General features: G+C 34.8%; 1 protein-coding gene across 4 annotated transcripts in view; it reads right to left on the reverse strand.

Moving 5' to 3' along the window:
* The window catches only part of PACRGL (parkin coregulated like), an 84,679-nt gene extending 67,814 nt beyond the window's left edge, over nt 1-16,865 (reverse strand). For 2 of the 4 annotated variants that reach the window (XM_074229708.1, XM_074229710.1), the window contains exons 1-8: nt 16,191-16,519; nt 11,012-11,086; nt 10,757-10,911; nt 7,911-7,978; nt 5,820-5,910; nt 2,973-3,107; nt 2,523-2,630; nt 1,973-2,053 (exon numbers count right to left, since the gene is read on the reverse strand). In XM_074229708.1, coding sequence (XP_074085809.1) covers nt 1,973-2,053; nt 2,523-2,630; nt 2,973-3,107; nt 5,820-5,910; nt 7,911-7,978; nt 10,757-10,911; nt 11,012-11,086; nt 16,191-16,263 — 786 coding nt within the window. In that variant the 5' untranslated portion in view covers nt 16,264-16,519. Of the gene's footprint in view, nt 1-1,972; nt 2,054-2,522; nt 2,631-2,972; nt 3,108-5,819; nt 5,911-7,910; nt 7,979-10,756; nt 10,912-11,011; nt 11,087-13,684; nt 14,251-16,190; nt 16,520-16,658 lie in introns of those variants that run through there. The other 2 variants (XM_074229709.1, XM_074229711.1) reach the window with 2 other exon arrangements.
* Between the last annotated feature and the right edge of the window lie 721 nt (nt 16,866-17,586).

A 17,586-nucleotide genomic window follows, 5' to 3' on the forward strand; every position in this document is an offset into this window, starting at 1 on the left:
GTCCTCAATGTAAAACTGTGAAGACTATTTCTAAAAATTTCTCACATTTGGGGGAAAAAAGGAAAGAGTAGGTATATTTATAAGTCTTAGAAATAGCAATAAGAGACAAATAGATACATTCATTTCCTTACTCTGTGCTATTACGTGCACAGATACATGCTCTAATGGGGCAGAAAACACAAGTCAGTCAACCCCTCAAGGAATTTGTATTTGAGAAGTACCAAAAATAAAATAACAACAAAATATTTCATAATTAAGTTGTGGAGAGTTGACCTCTAACTCACAAAGACCCAGGATCAAAGCCCACCTCTATGATACAAATGACCTTACGACCCAACAAAGTCACTTAATCTATTGTAGTGGTTCAGACATTTTAAAGGCTAGAAGTAGCAAAAAAAAGATGCCTCTGGATTAGCAGGGGAAAGCTCCAAGAAAATCAGGCCAGACTTTCTTTCTAGAATTGTCAGAGTCCAGTTCTAATATCACGTCTAAATTCAAGAAGCATTCTGGAAGAATGAATAAACAAAAAACTGCATTATAATGAGCTATAATGAAAGAAGAGATGCTTAAGACACAAATGCAAAAGTGTCTCAAAAAATCTATTGCCTCCATGAAGTTAAAAGAAATATTTAAACAAAATCAAAAGGCTGAAAAAAATCATAAAAAAATTTAGTAACTGACCAAGGAGAAAAAAAATGAAGAATCATCAAACTATCAATGCCATCTAGATAGCGTATTTCATGGTCTTGAAAGAAAACTATTTTGATCTCTTAGAACCAGAGAAAGAAGTGGGAAAAGAAAAAAAGAATCCATCAATGACCTCTTGAAAGAAATCCGTAAACAGGGGACAGCTAGGTGGCGCAGTGGATAGAGCACCGGCTCTATCCACTCTATCAGGAGTACCTGAGTTCAAATCTGGTCTCAGACACTTAATAATTACCTAGCTGTGTGGACTTGGGCAAGCCACTTAACCCCCAACTGCCTTACAAAAAAAACTTAAAAAAAAGTCAAAAAAAAAAAAAGAAATCCGTAAATGAAAATTCCTAGGAACTTCACAACCAAAATCTAAAGTTTCTAGGTCAGAGAAAAAAAATTATGCAAGCAGTAAGAATTCAAGTACTGAAAAGCCTGTCAGGATGATCCTCAAATTAGCAGCCACCACCATGAAGTAATGAAGGACTTGAAACATAATATTCTAGAAGGTAAAGGACATGGGCTTTCCAGTCAAGAATAACAGGTATAAGGCTAGATAGAGAAGAAAAGGTGGACTTCTGATGAAATACAGAACATTCCTGATGGGAAAAAAAAGATCAGAATTATGGAGAAGCCAAATACAGGAGTGAAGCAAAACATAAAGGCAAATATAAATTAACATGATAAAGATTAAACAGAGATTAAAAACTGCTTACATGTAAAAAAATGAGACGATACATGTATCCCCTCTCAGTTCCCTACCATCATCAAGATTCACAAAGAGTTTCAATTATACAGCATCTGGGAGTGGTTATGTGTTTGTGGTATTAAAAAGGATTAGGCCTAAACAAAACAAAATCCAAGTATATATAAAAATATTTAGAGCTCTTTTTGAAGTGGCAAAGAATAGGAATTTGAGGGATTGCTTATAAACTGGGAAATGGATGAACAAGGTACAGAATATAAATATGATAGAAAACTATTGTGCTGAACTCAGCAGTATGATTAAAAAGCAGCATTTCAAAAGACTAATGGTGATGCAAGCTACCTACCTTCTAAAAGAATCTTGGAATGAGACAAATTTTTCTGGACATGGACAACAAAGAAGTTTGCTCTGACTCATATTTACAATGGGTTTTATTTTTCTTTTGCTCTCAATGGCAGGGGAAGGAGGTGAGAAAGTGGGTCTTGAATGATTAAAACAATTTTTTTAAGGTAATGAAAAATATTTAAGCTCACAGTTACTTCCAAATAAAAGGAAGAATAATTTTTTACTCACACTTCCACCATGTTGTTCTAGCTTTTGTAAAGCACTGGTGATTGGCTCTTTGAATTTCTTATCCATTAGTCTCTTGGAAAGCTTAAAAAAGAATGACAAAAATTATTAGTGGAAAGCAACATATTATGTACAAGACAGTATGGGACACAAAGACATGAAACTAAAAAACTTAATCATATGAAAACTTTCCAAATTTCTCTTACATCCCTTAAAAAATAGGCTAATTGGGAAAAAAATTCTGGTGAGATTTTAGAGCACATGGGCATTCAATTTCTTTTGGAGTAATTTTAAGTCTTCTCTTGAGAATTAACTTTAATAGAAATCTAAAATATACTAGTATAATATTAAAAGATATAATTAGAATCTAAAATTAGACAACCTGACAATAACCTGGCACAACTGATCTCAAGTACAGAAAACTTTGAATCCACTTCCCTCCCATATTTATTAGGTGTGTGACTCTAAAGCAAATTCACCGAAGTTCTCAATGCTCTAGACAATTGTGGTAGAGGTTAAGTGATAATTCAAACCAAATATTTTTGATACTTACACTTGTAAGCACATGCTTCAGATGATCATTCAGGGAAGGCCCAACAATACCACTCAGCTGTACTAAAGCATTCAATCCCCTTTCAAATACTTCACCATCTGGATGAGTCTGAGAGGAAAAAGAGAGAGAGAGGAAGATGATGATTAAATAAAATTCAACATCTATAACTATAGTTCAATTATCACCCAAATATGAGCTTTAAAAGGCACTTATTTGCAAGATCAAGAAACAAATGCAAATTCTCAACTGTAGAAAATATTTAGTGTATTAGTAGAGCATCAAGTAGATACCATGTTCAAAGGCAGACCAGTCTTTCTGAAGGAGATTAATTATCCAAAATATAATTTAAAAAAAACTATGCTAAAATATTCAAAAATAATCTCTGCTGGAATTTTTTATTTTACACTTTAAAATTTAAAAAAAAAACTAAAGGGAAAATTAAAAACATACCAGAGCTGCCTTCAAGACAGGAATCAGTCTAGGTAGCAAGGGCACAGTTTTTTCAGTAGCACCTTCAACCAAAAGTAATTCTTTAAAACCTTCTTTTGATACAAATGTATATGGATGTTTAGTCTCTCTTAAACCCTGTTAAACACATAAAAATGCAATTTTATATAGTTTCATCATACTAAGAAAAAAATCAAAAAGCATCAAAACAATAGAAATCAGAGTATGTTCATGATTATGCCTTCCTAGTAAAGAAGTACAATTTCAACAGTAACCAGTATAACCATAATTAAAATTGGGACAAAAGAATAGGAACCAATTACCAACTGATCCACTTCTTCTGAGTCTCTAAATACATTTATACTTCTATTTTTCCTTATAAATATTGAACTTTTCTTACAAAGTAAATAAAAAGTTTCCAAATAGCTGGAAACACATGTCTGAAGTTGTGCAACATTCCCTTAGACTTTAAGGATATTCCCACAAAAGAAACCACCTAACTACTATGAGATTAGATGGATTTAAATCCCACTTTTTTCAAAGTCACAATTTTTTCCCTTAAGGGAAAAGTCAACTTTGAATGTTGAATGAATAAATGAACAAAGCAATGTTATTATAATACTCATTTTTCATAACAATTTTCTGAAAGATAGATTCTTTTCATATTTCTGAGTTTTTAAAAAGGCAATATAATGAAGTGAAAATAGTACTACTTCTCTGGAGACAAAGCTTTGAGTCCATCTGTTGTACCTAATATCTAGTTATGTGACCAAGGACTGAACTTTTGACAGTTTCCTGATCTTTAAAATGAGAAATAATATACTTACTTTACCAACTCACATGTTGATGGGAGGAAAGTGTTTTTGTATATATATATATAAAAACATTGTAAAAAGCTACATTACAACCATTTTTATTATAGAGATTTCATAAAGTTGTTGATAAGAGGGAGGAAAAATGAAGATAGCTACAGATGTTCATGGGAAACACAAATCCCTCCTACAAATTCCATTTAAAAGGAGAATCAATGATAAAATACTTATTATCTTTCCAGAGCGCATAGCATAGTGGATAGAGCTCATCTGGGATTTCAAGGGCCAGGCTGTCTTAACCCTGGGAAGGTCCTTTAACTATTTGGTGTTGCAAGGAATTCTATTAGAATATGTTTCAAAGAAAGTACTCATCTGCATTAGTAGAGGACCTTCATTTAGTAAAGCATATCTCTCAGCAGGAATTTTTTACACTGATGAAATCAATCTCAAATCTAGTTTAAAAAAATACCACCTCAAACTTTTCCACTTATTTCCATTACTGCAATAATATGAAGCGCAAGATTTTTTTAATTGGAAAAGAAAAGTTCCTGTTTTATTTTTTTATTTATAAGCCCAATAACTATGTGACCTATTCTATGATTATACTATTACCTATTTAAATAAACATGCTGAAAACAGAAGAATATTAAAATGTAAAAAAAAAATAACATTTAATTTGTATATAGTTCACAAAATGTTTTGCCCAGAAATAATCTTCAAAATTATATAGATGGTCTATTACTAGTCTCATTTTTTAAAAAAAGGAAACAGGTTCATGGAGGTTAAGTGACTTCTCCAACTGACATACAATCTCCTAATTTTAAGTCAATCAATTAAAAAAACACTTATTCAGTCTTCTCTATGTAAAAAGCACTTTGTTAAATAGTGGTATAATCAAAAAGAGGGAAAAAATACTAATCCTAAATTCACATTCTAAAGGAGGAGAAAACATATAAATAACTATGTTTTGTACAGAGTATATACAGAATAGATGGGAAGCATCTCTGAGGGAAAGGCACTAGTAGATTGGAGGAGCCAGCAAAGACCTTTTTTTGCCTTTGTCACATTTGAGCTGAGACTGAACTATGAAGATAAAACAAATAATTCTAGGCATGGAGATCAACCAAATGGAAATTTAAAAAATTGAGATATGGACTGTCTTATTGGACAAAAAGCAAGCGAGGGTGATTTCTGCCATGCCATTAGCCTTTCATAATAGCAAACCCACATAAACAACAAATGCTAATAGATTAGAGTTCCTGGCAAGGCAAATCTACTTCTAAATTATAAGAGTAATTCTTCCCATACATATGATATTATCAGAAGATACTACATATTCCCCTTAGTGCTTATACTATCAGCTTTTTTGTAATACAAATTTTAACTAAAATGCATTTATACCACTGCCTGTAAAAATAAGTTTACAAAAACAATGTTATTTTCAGCATTATGAAAAACAACTATCAAAATGTTATTTCTTTTTTTTTTTCTTTTTTTTTTTTTTTTTTAAGTTTTTGCAAGGTAATGGGGTGCCCAAGGCCACACAGCTAGGAAATTAATAAGTGTCTGAGGCCAGATTTGAACTCAGGCACTCCTGGACTCCAGGGCCGGGGCTCTATCCACTGTACCACCTAGCCGCCCCTAAAATGTTATTTCTTATAGGACATAATAACAAAAAATACTAAATGTATTTTTTTGTCTCCTAACATTTACAGTTCCCATAATATAGATTATTTGAAGCATTTTTCTTCTGTATAAAGTTCACATAATGAGAATTTTAAAAATCTATCTAAACTTTTTATTTAAAAAATATTTTTATCTATTAAAAATTAGTCTATATAGAAAAGTAGCTTTTTTATGGTTTATGAAATATTTGTAATTAATCCTTTAGCAATTAGTCAAAGGTAGCATTCCAACACCATTATTTCTTATTTAAATACCAAAAGCATTAAATAAGCTCCAAGAAACTATTTCATTGCCTAACAATTAATGTGACTTTAAAAAGTTTTCATAATTAGAAAGAAAGAAAGTCCTTTACCTCTGCTAAAGTAATAAGAAGAGGATCAAATGGAAGAGTTTCAGGAAGACAGTCCCACTGTAATTTGTGTTTTACTGAACCATGTACCAACCTGAGACATAAAAGACAGTGAATTAGGCCAATTACAAAATGGTATTACTTATATTCTTAACACAAATAAACTTTGAATCTCCACAAAGTGCAATTTTTATCAATTCCTAGAATATAGTAATGTCAAATGATAGTTTATTAAAAACATCTTGCAAAGCTTTTAGCTCTATAAAAATTCTCCCTTAATAAATTTTTGGTATAAATTCATAATTAAGTACTGCTGATTAAGCTGTACTGCAAAGCACACTGGAATCAGAGTAAGGCATTTGGTTTGAATACCTGAGTGACCTTAGGCAGGTAATTTAAACTCCATGTAAAATTGAAGGAGCTATAACTGGTGATCTTTAAGAACACTTCCAAGTTTCAACCAAGCTCTATGAACTATTTAAGTATAACTAAATTTTATCCCTACAAAGGATGGTATAACATGCCATTCTGGAACTCCAGCCAATTATTAACTGAAGGATCCTTGATGGATGACTTAACCATAAAATATGTCTTAACATTAATATTTAACTCATTGTTACAGCTACAATAACAAAGCAACAACATATGCTAAACGTTTTATGTAAGGTTATAAAAAATGGTAATTTAAACAAAATCAGAAGATTTCAAATAAAACCAGCCTTCAAAGGTATTGGGAAATGTTTACAGTGGGCCTTGATTTGAAGCACATTTTACATGAAGACCCAGACCATAGGAAAAGGATATTAACTGATCACAAATAGCAGGACCTAGATGTGAACCTGAGGAAGAGCACCTATATGAATCAAACTTTGTCCAGATACAAGGGCAATAGCTATGCACAAGGGCAATAGCTATGCTGATATATAGTAGTGGCAATAAAAAGATACTACAAAAGGTGATATTACCCCTAACTCTTCAAAAAATACCTTTTGACCTTTGAGGAGGGGAGATGCAGTAGTTAAAAAGATATAACAACAAATAAATTTTCTGAGGAGTTGAAATCAGGCTGTATTAAAACTGGAAAATGATCCCCATGATTGCTTGTTAAGAGTTTATGGAATCAATAATGCAGGATCCTGTTAGATTTTCTATATTTATCTATGATTGAGGATCTTCATGGTTCGTGGTGAAGAAGTAGGCAACAATGGGGATGATAGGGCTAATAACAGTCAGGGATAGCATCTGTCTCAGCTCTGGGATAAACAATCCCTATTTCTTTACATTAACCTTCAATGGCCTTATTTCAGGATGCCCTTCTCTGTGCTCTCCAGCTAGTAATTATATAAACAATAACTGATGTTTATAAGGTGCTTTTTAAGTTTGGTAAGGACTGTAGGTACTACAGTTATTCTATTAACAATAAGGAAACTTAGGGGTGGCTAGGTGGCATAGTGGATAAAGCACTGGCCTTGGAGTCAGGAGTACCTGGGTTCAAATCCGGTCTCAGACACTTAATAGTTACCTAGCTGTGTGGCCTTGGGCAAGCCACTTAACCCCATTTGCCTTGCAAAAACCTAAAGAAATAAAATAAAATAAAAAAAACAATAAGGAAACTTAGGAACAGAGGGTAGGTGTCTTGTCCATGGTCACATAACTACTAAATACTCAAGACAAGATTTAATCTAGCATCTTACTGACTACCCCCTCCGTAAAATGCAGTGCCCAGAATTGAGTAATCCACAGGTTACATACTTCCCCAAGACTATATTTACTTCAGCAAAACTTCATTATATTAAATACAGCCCAAAGTTCTATCACATCCTACTCCTTTTTGGATTCTAAATATGTCATCTAGGAAGTATAAAATCTGCAAACTGGGTAAATTATATCTTTGTCAAAATTCCTGAAAGAAAAGTTAAATGGTAAAGGATAAAACATACATAACCAGGATACTCCAAAAGAAAACTCTTTCCAAGATGACATTAAGTCTAAAAGGCAATTGATATTCTTAGCATACTTAACCTTCAAAAACTATTTAATTTAATTAAAGTCACTTCAGGAATATAGACTACTGCATCTCTTAATTGATTTTACCTGCAAGGAATACCTCCTTTGGAGTAAATAGCAGCAAAAGCAGAAGGGGCACGTGGTTGATCACTAAACTGAAATGAAATTAATTAAGAAAAAATGTAAATTTTTTTATGCATCAAGATTTTGCATATAAGCATCACACCATTGCTTCTTCAAAATACACAAGGAAGGCCCAACCTCTAAGGAGGTAGGGGATTACATGCAGGGACAAGAAAAAGATTAGACCTTGAAGTTATAACATTGGTTAAATACACACACACACACACACACACACACACACACTGTCTCTCTCTAATCTTTTTTGGTTTTATATTTGTCAAAAAAATTTAGATTGTAGTTTTTCATTACTTCAACCATGCTATGTATTAATGTGATTTTTACTCTTCAGGTGAACTAGATGTGATACAGTATAAACACACATGCTTACAAAAACGCTTGTCACTATGCCACACAAGTAGTAAATGAAGCTCTCTGGTTACTCAGAGATTGAAAAAAAATAATTTTAACTTTCCAAAAGAGAGAGGGAGTTAGAGGGAAATCACAAAGAAAAATTTCTTTTACACACAATTCTATGGACAGAATATATTTTTATTTCTGAGAACTAGTAAGGCTCATCAAGCAAGAGGTAGGTCACTTGGTACCAAATTCTTTAGCAACACATAAAACAAAGAAAAATGCAAAACAAAATTTTTTTCTCAGTTCTATATGGCTTCCTAATTTGTTTAACTGCTTGGCAGGATGGTGGAAAAAGAGGCACAAAGAGATATTAATTATAGCTTATATAATACCTACAAATACTTCTAGAAAATGTAAGATCCTTGATTATGACCAAAAAATTAAACTGGAAAAAATTATTATTAGGACTGACATTGTAGAAGTTATCAGCTAAATGGAGGGATAATTCATAGGTTCTCCTTAGAGGAATAAATACAAAGGATTCAGAACTCTTTTTATTGTACATCAGAGGGGGAAAATACATTTATTTTATAGGACACAAACATTTTGTATTACAATACACATAAACATGTCTAAGAAAACAATGAAAATAATTATAGCTTATGTACCCTGCAGAGGAGGATATAGAGAAATGTTAGCTAAAAACTCTCCAAATTAAATTGACAATTATTTTAAGACCTTGTGAAAATTAAAGCAAAGGTGGAAAAAAAAATTACACACGAAAAATAGAATTCTGAGTTAGGAATAAGAAAGATAAAAAGCCTAAATAATAAAATCTTCAAGACTATATATAAAACATAAATATCTTCTTAGAAGAGATTTGAGGACTATTGAACATGGAGAATATCATTTATTGCTACAAATAATCAAAATGATATTTTAGCAAATGAGAAACAACTATTTACCATGTAAGAGAGATTTCAAAACCAATCGTGTACAATCCAACCATAAAATTATCAGAGCAAAAATCAAATCAAAAACATTCTAAAACTACAATAAAAATAAAATTATCACCTCACTGTACCCAGCAATAAAAATGTTAAGCAGATAGAAAGAATACTTACACATACTATTTCCTTGAGAAATTTAACTAATGTAAACTACCTGCCAAAACAAAAATACCAAAAGAACTGTATTTCACACACACACACACACACACACACACACACACACTTTTCAGCAAAAAAAAAAAATTGGAGAAATATGGCAGCAAAGGAGAATATTGGTTTGGGAGGCTCTGGGTTATACATTCAGAGTAAGATAAGTTTTGGGTCTGTTGAAATTAAAATGCAAGTTATATACACTTGCTTTTCCATCACTATAAAATTTGATGAGAATAGTCTTATAAAAATTATAAAATATTTTACAAAGACATAACTATGAAGATTTTTTTAATAACTCTCTGATTACTGTGTTAACCAAAAAAGGGGAACTAGGTGCTTGCTATAGTCAGGAAGGCTGTTCAGCAGAGTTGAAATAGTGAGGTCCATCAGATACTACTGATTGTAGATTAATATGTATGCTGATTTCATCAAGCCCTAAAATACTATGCAGTTATAATAAAGCATATCCATAATTTCTCAAAAAACTGGCCTAAGTATACACAATGGAAAAACAAAATAGCTAACACATGCCAGTAGTTTAGACTATGATATTCAATTGGATACATAACCCAAAGACTTGCTAAATTATCATGTAAAGTGATAATGAATTAAATGAAAAACACAAGTGTGAATTGCAGTACTTTTAAAAACTATAAGCCTGAAACTAAGATTTATGTCTCAAATATTTCCTCTCGTGATACTTAATGGCTATGAATAATGAAACACTCTCAAGGAACAATCTCAAGGAACAACCAAAGGGCAATAGAGTAATGAACATAGTATGTAAGCAAAACAGTACCAACCAAGAATTGACAAAGAGAAATGTCATAAAAAAAGTAGGTAGATTTATGACCAGAAAAAAAGTGGGCTAGTCATATGTCAAGAATAATTTGCATTCTTCCAAAACTGTGTTAATTCCATGACTTATAGTAATAGCATTACTAAGAAGTAAAAGGAAAGAAAATTTCTCCTTATATAGAAGAACTTTCAAATGATTAAAATTGTTCAAGCTTGGACATGCATGACAACTGGTTAGTAGATGTTTTAGAAAAAAATTCACATATCTGGTAGGAAACTTAAATAGATGATTTATAAAATTCATGATCAATAAAATGTTGAGATGTATTTCATTTTAGTATTCTTAGCTCTTATGCTTCTTTACTACCACATTTATTCATTGAATTCTATTTAAAATTTGGGGTCAAAGAGATAACACCAACATCATATTCAATCACATTAATATGATAATGGGAATAATAATGTTAATTTTAAAGTATCCTTTCTACTTACTGGGTCAATAGTTTTAGGATTAAGTTTATCACTTGGCCGAGGGTGAGGTTTCTTCACAAAATCTGGAGAATTGTTGGAGGATAATGACTTGTTTTGTTGTACTACAGATCTAGGTTTTACTTGGGAACCTGATGAGGTTCTTTGTTCATAGGTCCCTATTTTTGAAAAAAAAAAAAACAGTCAATTAAGGTTCACCTTCTTAGAAAATATAACAAATTATTTTACTACCTCTTCGGTGTGATACAAAAAATATACCTGTCACTCTGTTTCTCATTTGTAGGCTTCCATGACACTCTGATTTCTGCATTCTTCCTTTCTTAGTAGTTGCCCCTGAAATTAAGAAAAAAAAATTAGTCATTTAAAAAAATTTATTAATAGAATTAAGATACCAAAGTAGCAGAGCCATAAGAAGCAGATGAGTAAGTATATATTCACCACCTACTATGGGACTGGAATTGCTAAGGCCTTTTACAAATCCCTCAGGAGAGGTGAGGCACTAAGTGAAAGCCAGACTTTCACCAATTTCTCCTTGACTTCAGATCCAGCACTCTAGCCACTATACCACTTAGCTGGCAACACTTTTCTTGGCATTTTAAAAGAGAAATGAGATTAAAGAGAGCAAAATTTAGAAGAAATAATTAGTATAACAGAAAAACTTGAACCAGTGAGGTCAGGTTTTCACCACAGAAAAAAAGGTATGGTGACTTCTTTGATCTCTCAGGGAGAAAGGTGAGGAGGGGGAGAAAAAGATTGAAAAGGGGGGCAGGGTAAAAAGGGAAGCTTTGTTTTGGTAGTGGGACAGGGATCCACTAATAAACATTCCTGGGACATCTAGGTGGTACAGTGGGTAGAGAACTGGCATTGGAGTCAGGACAGGAATTTGAATCCAGTCTCAGACACTTGACACTTACTTGCTGTGTGACCTTGGGCAAGTCACTTAACCCTGATTCCTCACATCCAGGACCATCTCCAGTGTTCCTGATTTCCATCTGGCCACTGGATCCAGATGGTTCTGGAGTAGAAAGTGAATCTGGTGACTTAGCACAGCAGCCCTTCATTCAAATTCAATTCATATGCTTGTCATAGCATCACCTCCCTTGATATCATGGTGGTCTTCAAGATCACAGGACAAACAACAATGAATGTTTCTACTGGACCTCTCAAGGTATTATAAAGCAAATATCTGGATACAAGATTTCCAGCACAATTTTGTTTTTAGGTTTTCCCAAGGCAAATGGAGTTAAGTGACTTGCCCAAGGCCACACAGCTAGGTAATTATTAAATGTCTGAGAGCAGATTTGAACTCAAGTCCTCCTGACTCCAGGGCCAGTGCTCTATCCACTGCGCCACCTAGCCACCCCGGATACAAGATTTCCAGAAAATTAGTATGCAGGAAAATGATACAATCGCAGGCAAACACACTATGAACTAAAAAGAAACTGATGTTTGTTCCCAAGTGCAAGAAACTCAACCCAGCAGGAGGGGGAGGGAGATGGGTTGGGGAGGAACACACTCATAGCTGGGATTCAGATGGTAAGATTATATACTCCAAAATGGGCTTGGTTGAGAACAGGTAATTGAACAGGAAGGCTGTTCCTAATCAGAGTCAGATGTGATGGAAAAGTTCTTGGGGTATCATTGATACCAAGCTTGGGTGAGGCTTAGAAAGGGGAACTTATTTCATCAGGACAAATTATTGAAAGGGTCTAAGATAGTGGAAAAATGACTCAGTCTGCAGTAGATCAAATTCATAAAATCAAAAAAGCTTTAAGTCTTATCCCCCCCCCTTACAGAACTAAAAATAATGGGGAAACACAGCTGTCTATTTTGCCTATTATGTTTGTATGGGCATTAGCTTAGTCATCTAGGTCCTATCATTATACTATCAAACAATATCCACAATATCAACTAATGTAACCATATCTGGCATAAGTTCCCTCTCTCCTGGCATAGAACATCACTGTGATAATTGCAGACTTTGTTGTTTGATATCATATGCCAGATATGGTCTGAAATATTTGGGGCTAGAAAAGACTACTTCTCCTACCTCTGGGAGAAGACAGGTAGGACTCAAACTTTCCTGGAATAACAAAGAAGTGAGAAGATCTGGATACAGGACTAAGATTTTTGAGGCTATTGGGGAAGGGTCAAAGGGAGTTACAAAGTGTTTAGGCTCTGTAATGTATTACACCTTACCTTTCTGAACTAGTTTCCTTAATTTTAAAAAGCAGGAACAACAACAAAAAACAAAAGCAAAAAGTAGGAACAAGGCAAGAGACGTTCTAAGTTCTCTACTTTAAGAGGGTATACAGAGAGATGCCCAAGAAGCCTTGGGTTCCAAGTTCTTTCTCTGATATATACTAGCTGTGTAAATTGAACTGATCACTTAACATCTAAATACTTTTGAGTCAACTACAGTAGAATGTTTTAGAAAACACAAGTGAAATTTTAATTTCTTCAAATCCTTAAAAACAAAAATCAAACAAAAACCACGCCAACTGATTAATCATCAGTATCTAAAAGTCGTTCTAGGTGGAAATTTGGTTGAATTCAATGACTTTTTCCTAAGTAACATACTCTCCATAACCTAGAGAACACTGACTTTCACCTTATTCTCCAGAGATGAATACTTCTCTAGGACTACCATTTTAGGAAGCATTCCAGTCAATGTTTCACCTCACTCTGCTAGATGGCAAAGCAGATAAAAAAGCACTGGTCCTTAAGTCAGAAGAACCCGAGTTCAAATCCTGCCTCAGACACTTCTTATTAGTTGACCTTATTAGTTCACACCTAGGCAAATCACCTAACTCTGCTTCCCCTACAGTGGAGCTGTCCTCCAGTTGTCCTGAACCATATCTGGCCACTTGGACCCAGGTGACTCCAAAGTTTGAGAAAGAATAGTGATTTAGCACAACTCCCCTCACTCACCAGCATGGCATGGCATGGCATCATCAGCTGATGTCCTTTTTTTTTTAAGGTTTTTGCAAGGCAAGGGGGTTAAGTGGCTTGCCCAAGGCCACACAGCTAGGTAATTATTAAGTGTCTGAGGCTGGATTTGAACTCAGGTACTCCTGACCCCAGGGTCGGTGCTCTAGCCACCTAGATGCCCCATGATGTCCTCTTTTTCAAGTAGAAAAAATCAACAGTAGCATCATCTCTCATTCCCAGGCTCTTGCTTTGATTTCTTACTTCTTTTGCTCTCTAGCTAGCAACATTGCTCCTAAACCATGGACACTCAATTTCTACCTTCTGATTGTGTTTTATCTCCCCCATTAGAATGTAAGCTCCTTGAGGATGGGAACTTGGTTTTTATGTGTATCTCCAGTTGTTAGCATGGTGCTTGGGCACCTAAAAAATATATTTATCTAAATTATCTAAATCTATATATCTAAATAAATACACTGATCTAAAATGTCTAAATTATCTAAATCTATGTATCTAAATCTATTGATCTAAAATGTCTAAATTACATAAATCTATGTATCTAAATAAAGATATTGATCTAAAACGTCTAAATTATCTAAATCTATACATCTAAATAAAGATATTGATCTAAAATGTCTAAACTATCTAAATCTATAGATCTAAATACATTGATCTAAAATGTCTAAATTATCTAAATAAATCTATTGATCTAAAATGTCTAAATTACCTAAATCTATGTATCTAAGTAAATCTATTGATCGAAAATATCTAAATTACCTAAATCTATGTATCTAAATAAAGACATTGATCTAAAATGTCTAAATTATCTAAATCTATACATCTAAAAAATCTATTGATCTAAAATGTCTAAATTATCTAAGTAAATCTATTGATCTAAAATGTCTAAATTACATAAATCTATGTATCTAAATAAAGATATTGATCTAAAAGGTCTAAATTATCTAAATCTATACATCTAAATAAAGCCATTGATCTAAAATGTCTAAACTATCTAAATCTATAAATCTAAATACATTGATCTAAAATGTTTAAATTATCTAAATAAATCTATTGATCTAAAATGTCTAAATTACCTACATCTATGTATCTAAATAAAGACATTGGTCTAAAATGTCTAAATTATCTAAATCTATATATCTAAACAAATCTATTGAGCTAAAATGTCTAAATTACCTAAATCTATGTATCTAAATAAAGACATTGGTCTAAAATGTCTAAATTATCTAAATCTATATATCTAAACAAATCTATTGAGCTAAAATGTCTAAATTACCTAAATCTATGTATCTAAATAAAGATATTGATCTAAAAGGTCTTAAATTATCTAAATCTATGTATCTAAATAAAGATATTGACCTAAAATGTCTAAAGTATCTAAATCCATAGATCTAAATAAATACATTGATCTAAAATGTCTACATTATCTAAATAAATCCACTGGTCTAAAATGTCTAACTTACTTAAATCTATGAATCTAAATAAAGATATTGACCTAAAATGTCTAATCTAAATCTATAGATCTAAATAAACACATTGATCTAAAATGTCCAAGTTATCTAAATCTATAGATCTAAATAAACACATTGATCTAAAGTGTCCAAATTATCTGAATCTATGTATCTAAAAAAATACATTGACCTAAAATGTCTACATTACCTAAATCTATGTATCTAAATAAAGATATTGATCTAAAAATGTCTAAACTATCTAAATCTATAGATCTAAATAAATACATTGATCTAAAATGTCTAAATTACCTACATCTATGTATCTAAGTAAATCTATTGATCAAAAATGTCTAAATTACATAAATCTATGTATCTAAAGATATTGATTTAAAATGTCCAAATTATCTAAATCTATACATCTAAATAAAGATATTGATCTAAAATGGCTATATTATCTAAATACATTGATCTAAAATGTCTAAATTATCTAAATAAATCCATTGGTCTAAAATGTCTAAATTACCTAAATCTATGTATCTAAATAAAGACATTGGTCTAAAATGTCTAAATTATCTAAATCTATATATCTAAACAAATCTATTGATCTAAAATGTCTAAATTACATAAATCTATGTATCTAAATAAAGATATTGATCTAAAACGTCTAAATTACCTAAATCTATACATCTAAATAAAGATATTGATCTAAAATGGCTATATTATCTAAATCTATATATCTAAATAAATCCATTGATCTAAAATGTCTAAATTATCTAAATAAATCCATTGATCTAAAATGTCTAACTTAACTAAATCTATGAATCTAAATAAAGATATTGACCTAAAATGCCTAATCTAAGTCTATAGATCTAAATAAACACATTGATCTAAAATGTCCAAATTATCTAAATCTATAGATCTAAATAAACACACTGATCTACTACACTGCCAGTCATCTTGGCCAACATTTATTCCGATTACTACTTCTGCGGGTGGGCAGTTACTCGGCCTGGAGGAAGGCGCAGAGGTGGGTCGGTCACCTTCCTGAGCTCCGATCCGGCCGCCGCCGCTCACTAACGCCGTCTGCTTGGCCACCTGCCTCAGTTTCCCCATAGGCTAAGTGCGCCGGAGGTGGCACTGGGCTTGCAGGCCGGCAACTTTGCCAAGCAAGGCCCGCGAGGTCGGGAAGGGTCAGCGCCGGCCGAAGCGGCCCGGCCCGGAGGATCCTATCTGCCCTATGGGCCCCGGGGAGTGCCGCGGGTGCTACGGCGCTGCAGGGGGGAGGCCCCCTTCCTCGCGGCCTCAGGTTCCCCATCTGTAAAACGCGGGGTCGGCGCCCCTCCGGCCTGGGCAGTGCCCGGCCGCGGGGGAGGGGCGCCGCGAGGAGGAGGTGGCGGCGGGGGGAAGGGGCAAAGGGCGCGAGAGGCCCGGCCGCCGCCGGGGACGCGGCCCGCGGCTCCATAGCAACGGGCCCGCCCGCGGCCAAACAGGCCAGGCAGCGGCGTCACCTGGCGTCCGGGTCGCGGGCCTCCGCCGCGGCCGCGCTGCCGCAGAGCTCGCTCAGTGCCCTCATACAGGCCGCGACGCGCACAGACGCCCGGCCCGGGGCCCCCGGAGCCGCCAGCCCCGCTGCCAGGCCGGGAGGAGGCGCGGACGGCGCGGAGGAAGAGGCCCGGGCTCCAAAGGCGCGTCATCTGTCTCGACGCGGCGTCGCCGGGCGCCCTCGCGATGACGTAGGCGCGCCGGGCGCACGCGCCTCTCCCCTCCCCCACGCCGAGCCACAGGGAGAGCGCGGCGGGCGCGCTGGGGAGGCGCATGCGCACTAGGCGTGCCGGCTGGCAGCCGCGTGGCGCCTGCCTCGCTCCATGGCTGGGGCTGGTCACGCCTGATGTTGGGGGAGGGGCGGCTAGGTGGCGCAGTGGATAGAGCACCGGCCCTGGAGTCGGGAGGACATGAGTTCAAATCCGACCTCAGGCACTTAATAGCTGTGTCACTTAACCTTGCAAAAACCTAAAAAAAAAAAAAGAGATTGGGAAACTCACTAGTTAGTGGTGCAGTGCATAGAGAACACAACGTTCAAATTCAGCTTGACACAAGTCCCCAGTTTCCTCACAGGTTCTTGTGAGGCTCAAACACACCTGGCAGGTGGAAATAAATCTTTCCCCTGCATTCAACAGTTTTCATCTCACAACTTTATGTCTGCCCTAAGAAATGCATGATTGGACTACAGTCTCTCCTTATTGCTCCAATGAGAAGTTCTAAAGTTCTATTTATGGGTGGTTCAGACATACCATTTCTCATCTGTTTTGGGAGAAGTTCTAAAGTTCTATTTATGGGTAGTTCCATTCAGGTTCTATTTATGGGTAGTTCCATTCAGGTTCTATTTATGGGTAGTTCCATTCAGACATCTCACCTGTTCGGGGAGAAGTTCTAAAG

The sequence above is a fragment of the Macrotis lagotis genome, chromosome 3 (assembly GCF_037893015.1).
Source record: "Macrotis lagotis isolate mMagLag1 chromosome 3, bilby.v1.9.chrom.fasta, whole genome shotgun sequence".
Taxonomy (NCBI): Eukaryota; Metazoa; Chordata; class Mammalia; order Peramelemorphia; family Peramelidae; genus Macrotis; species Macrotis lagotis.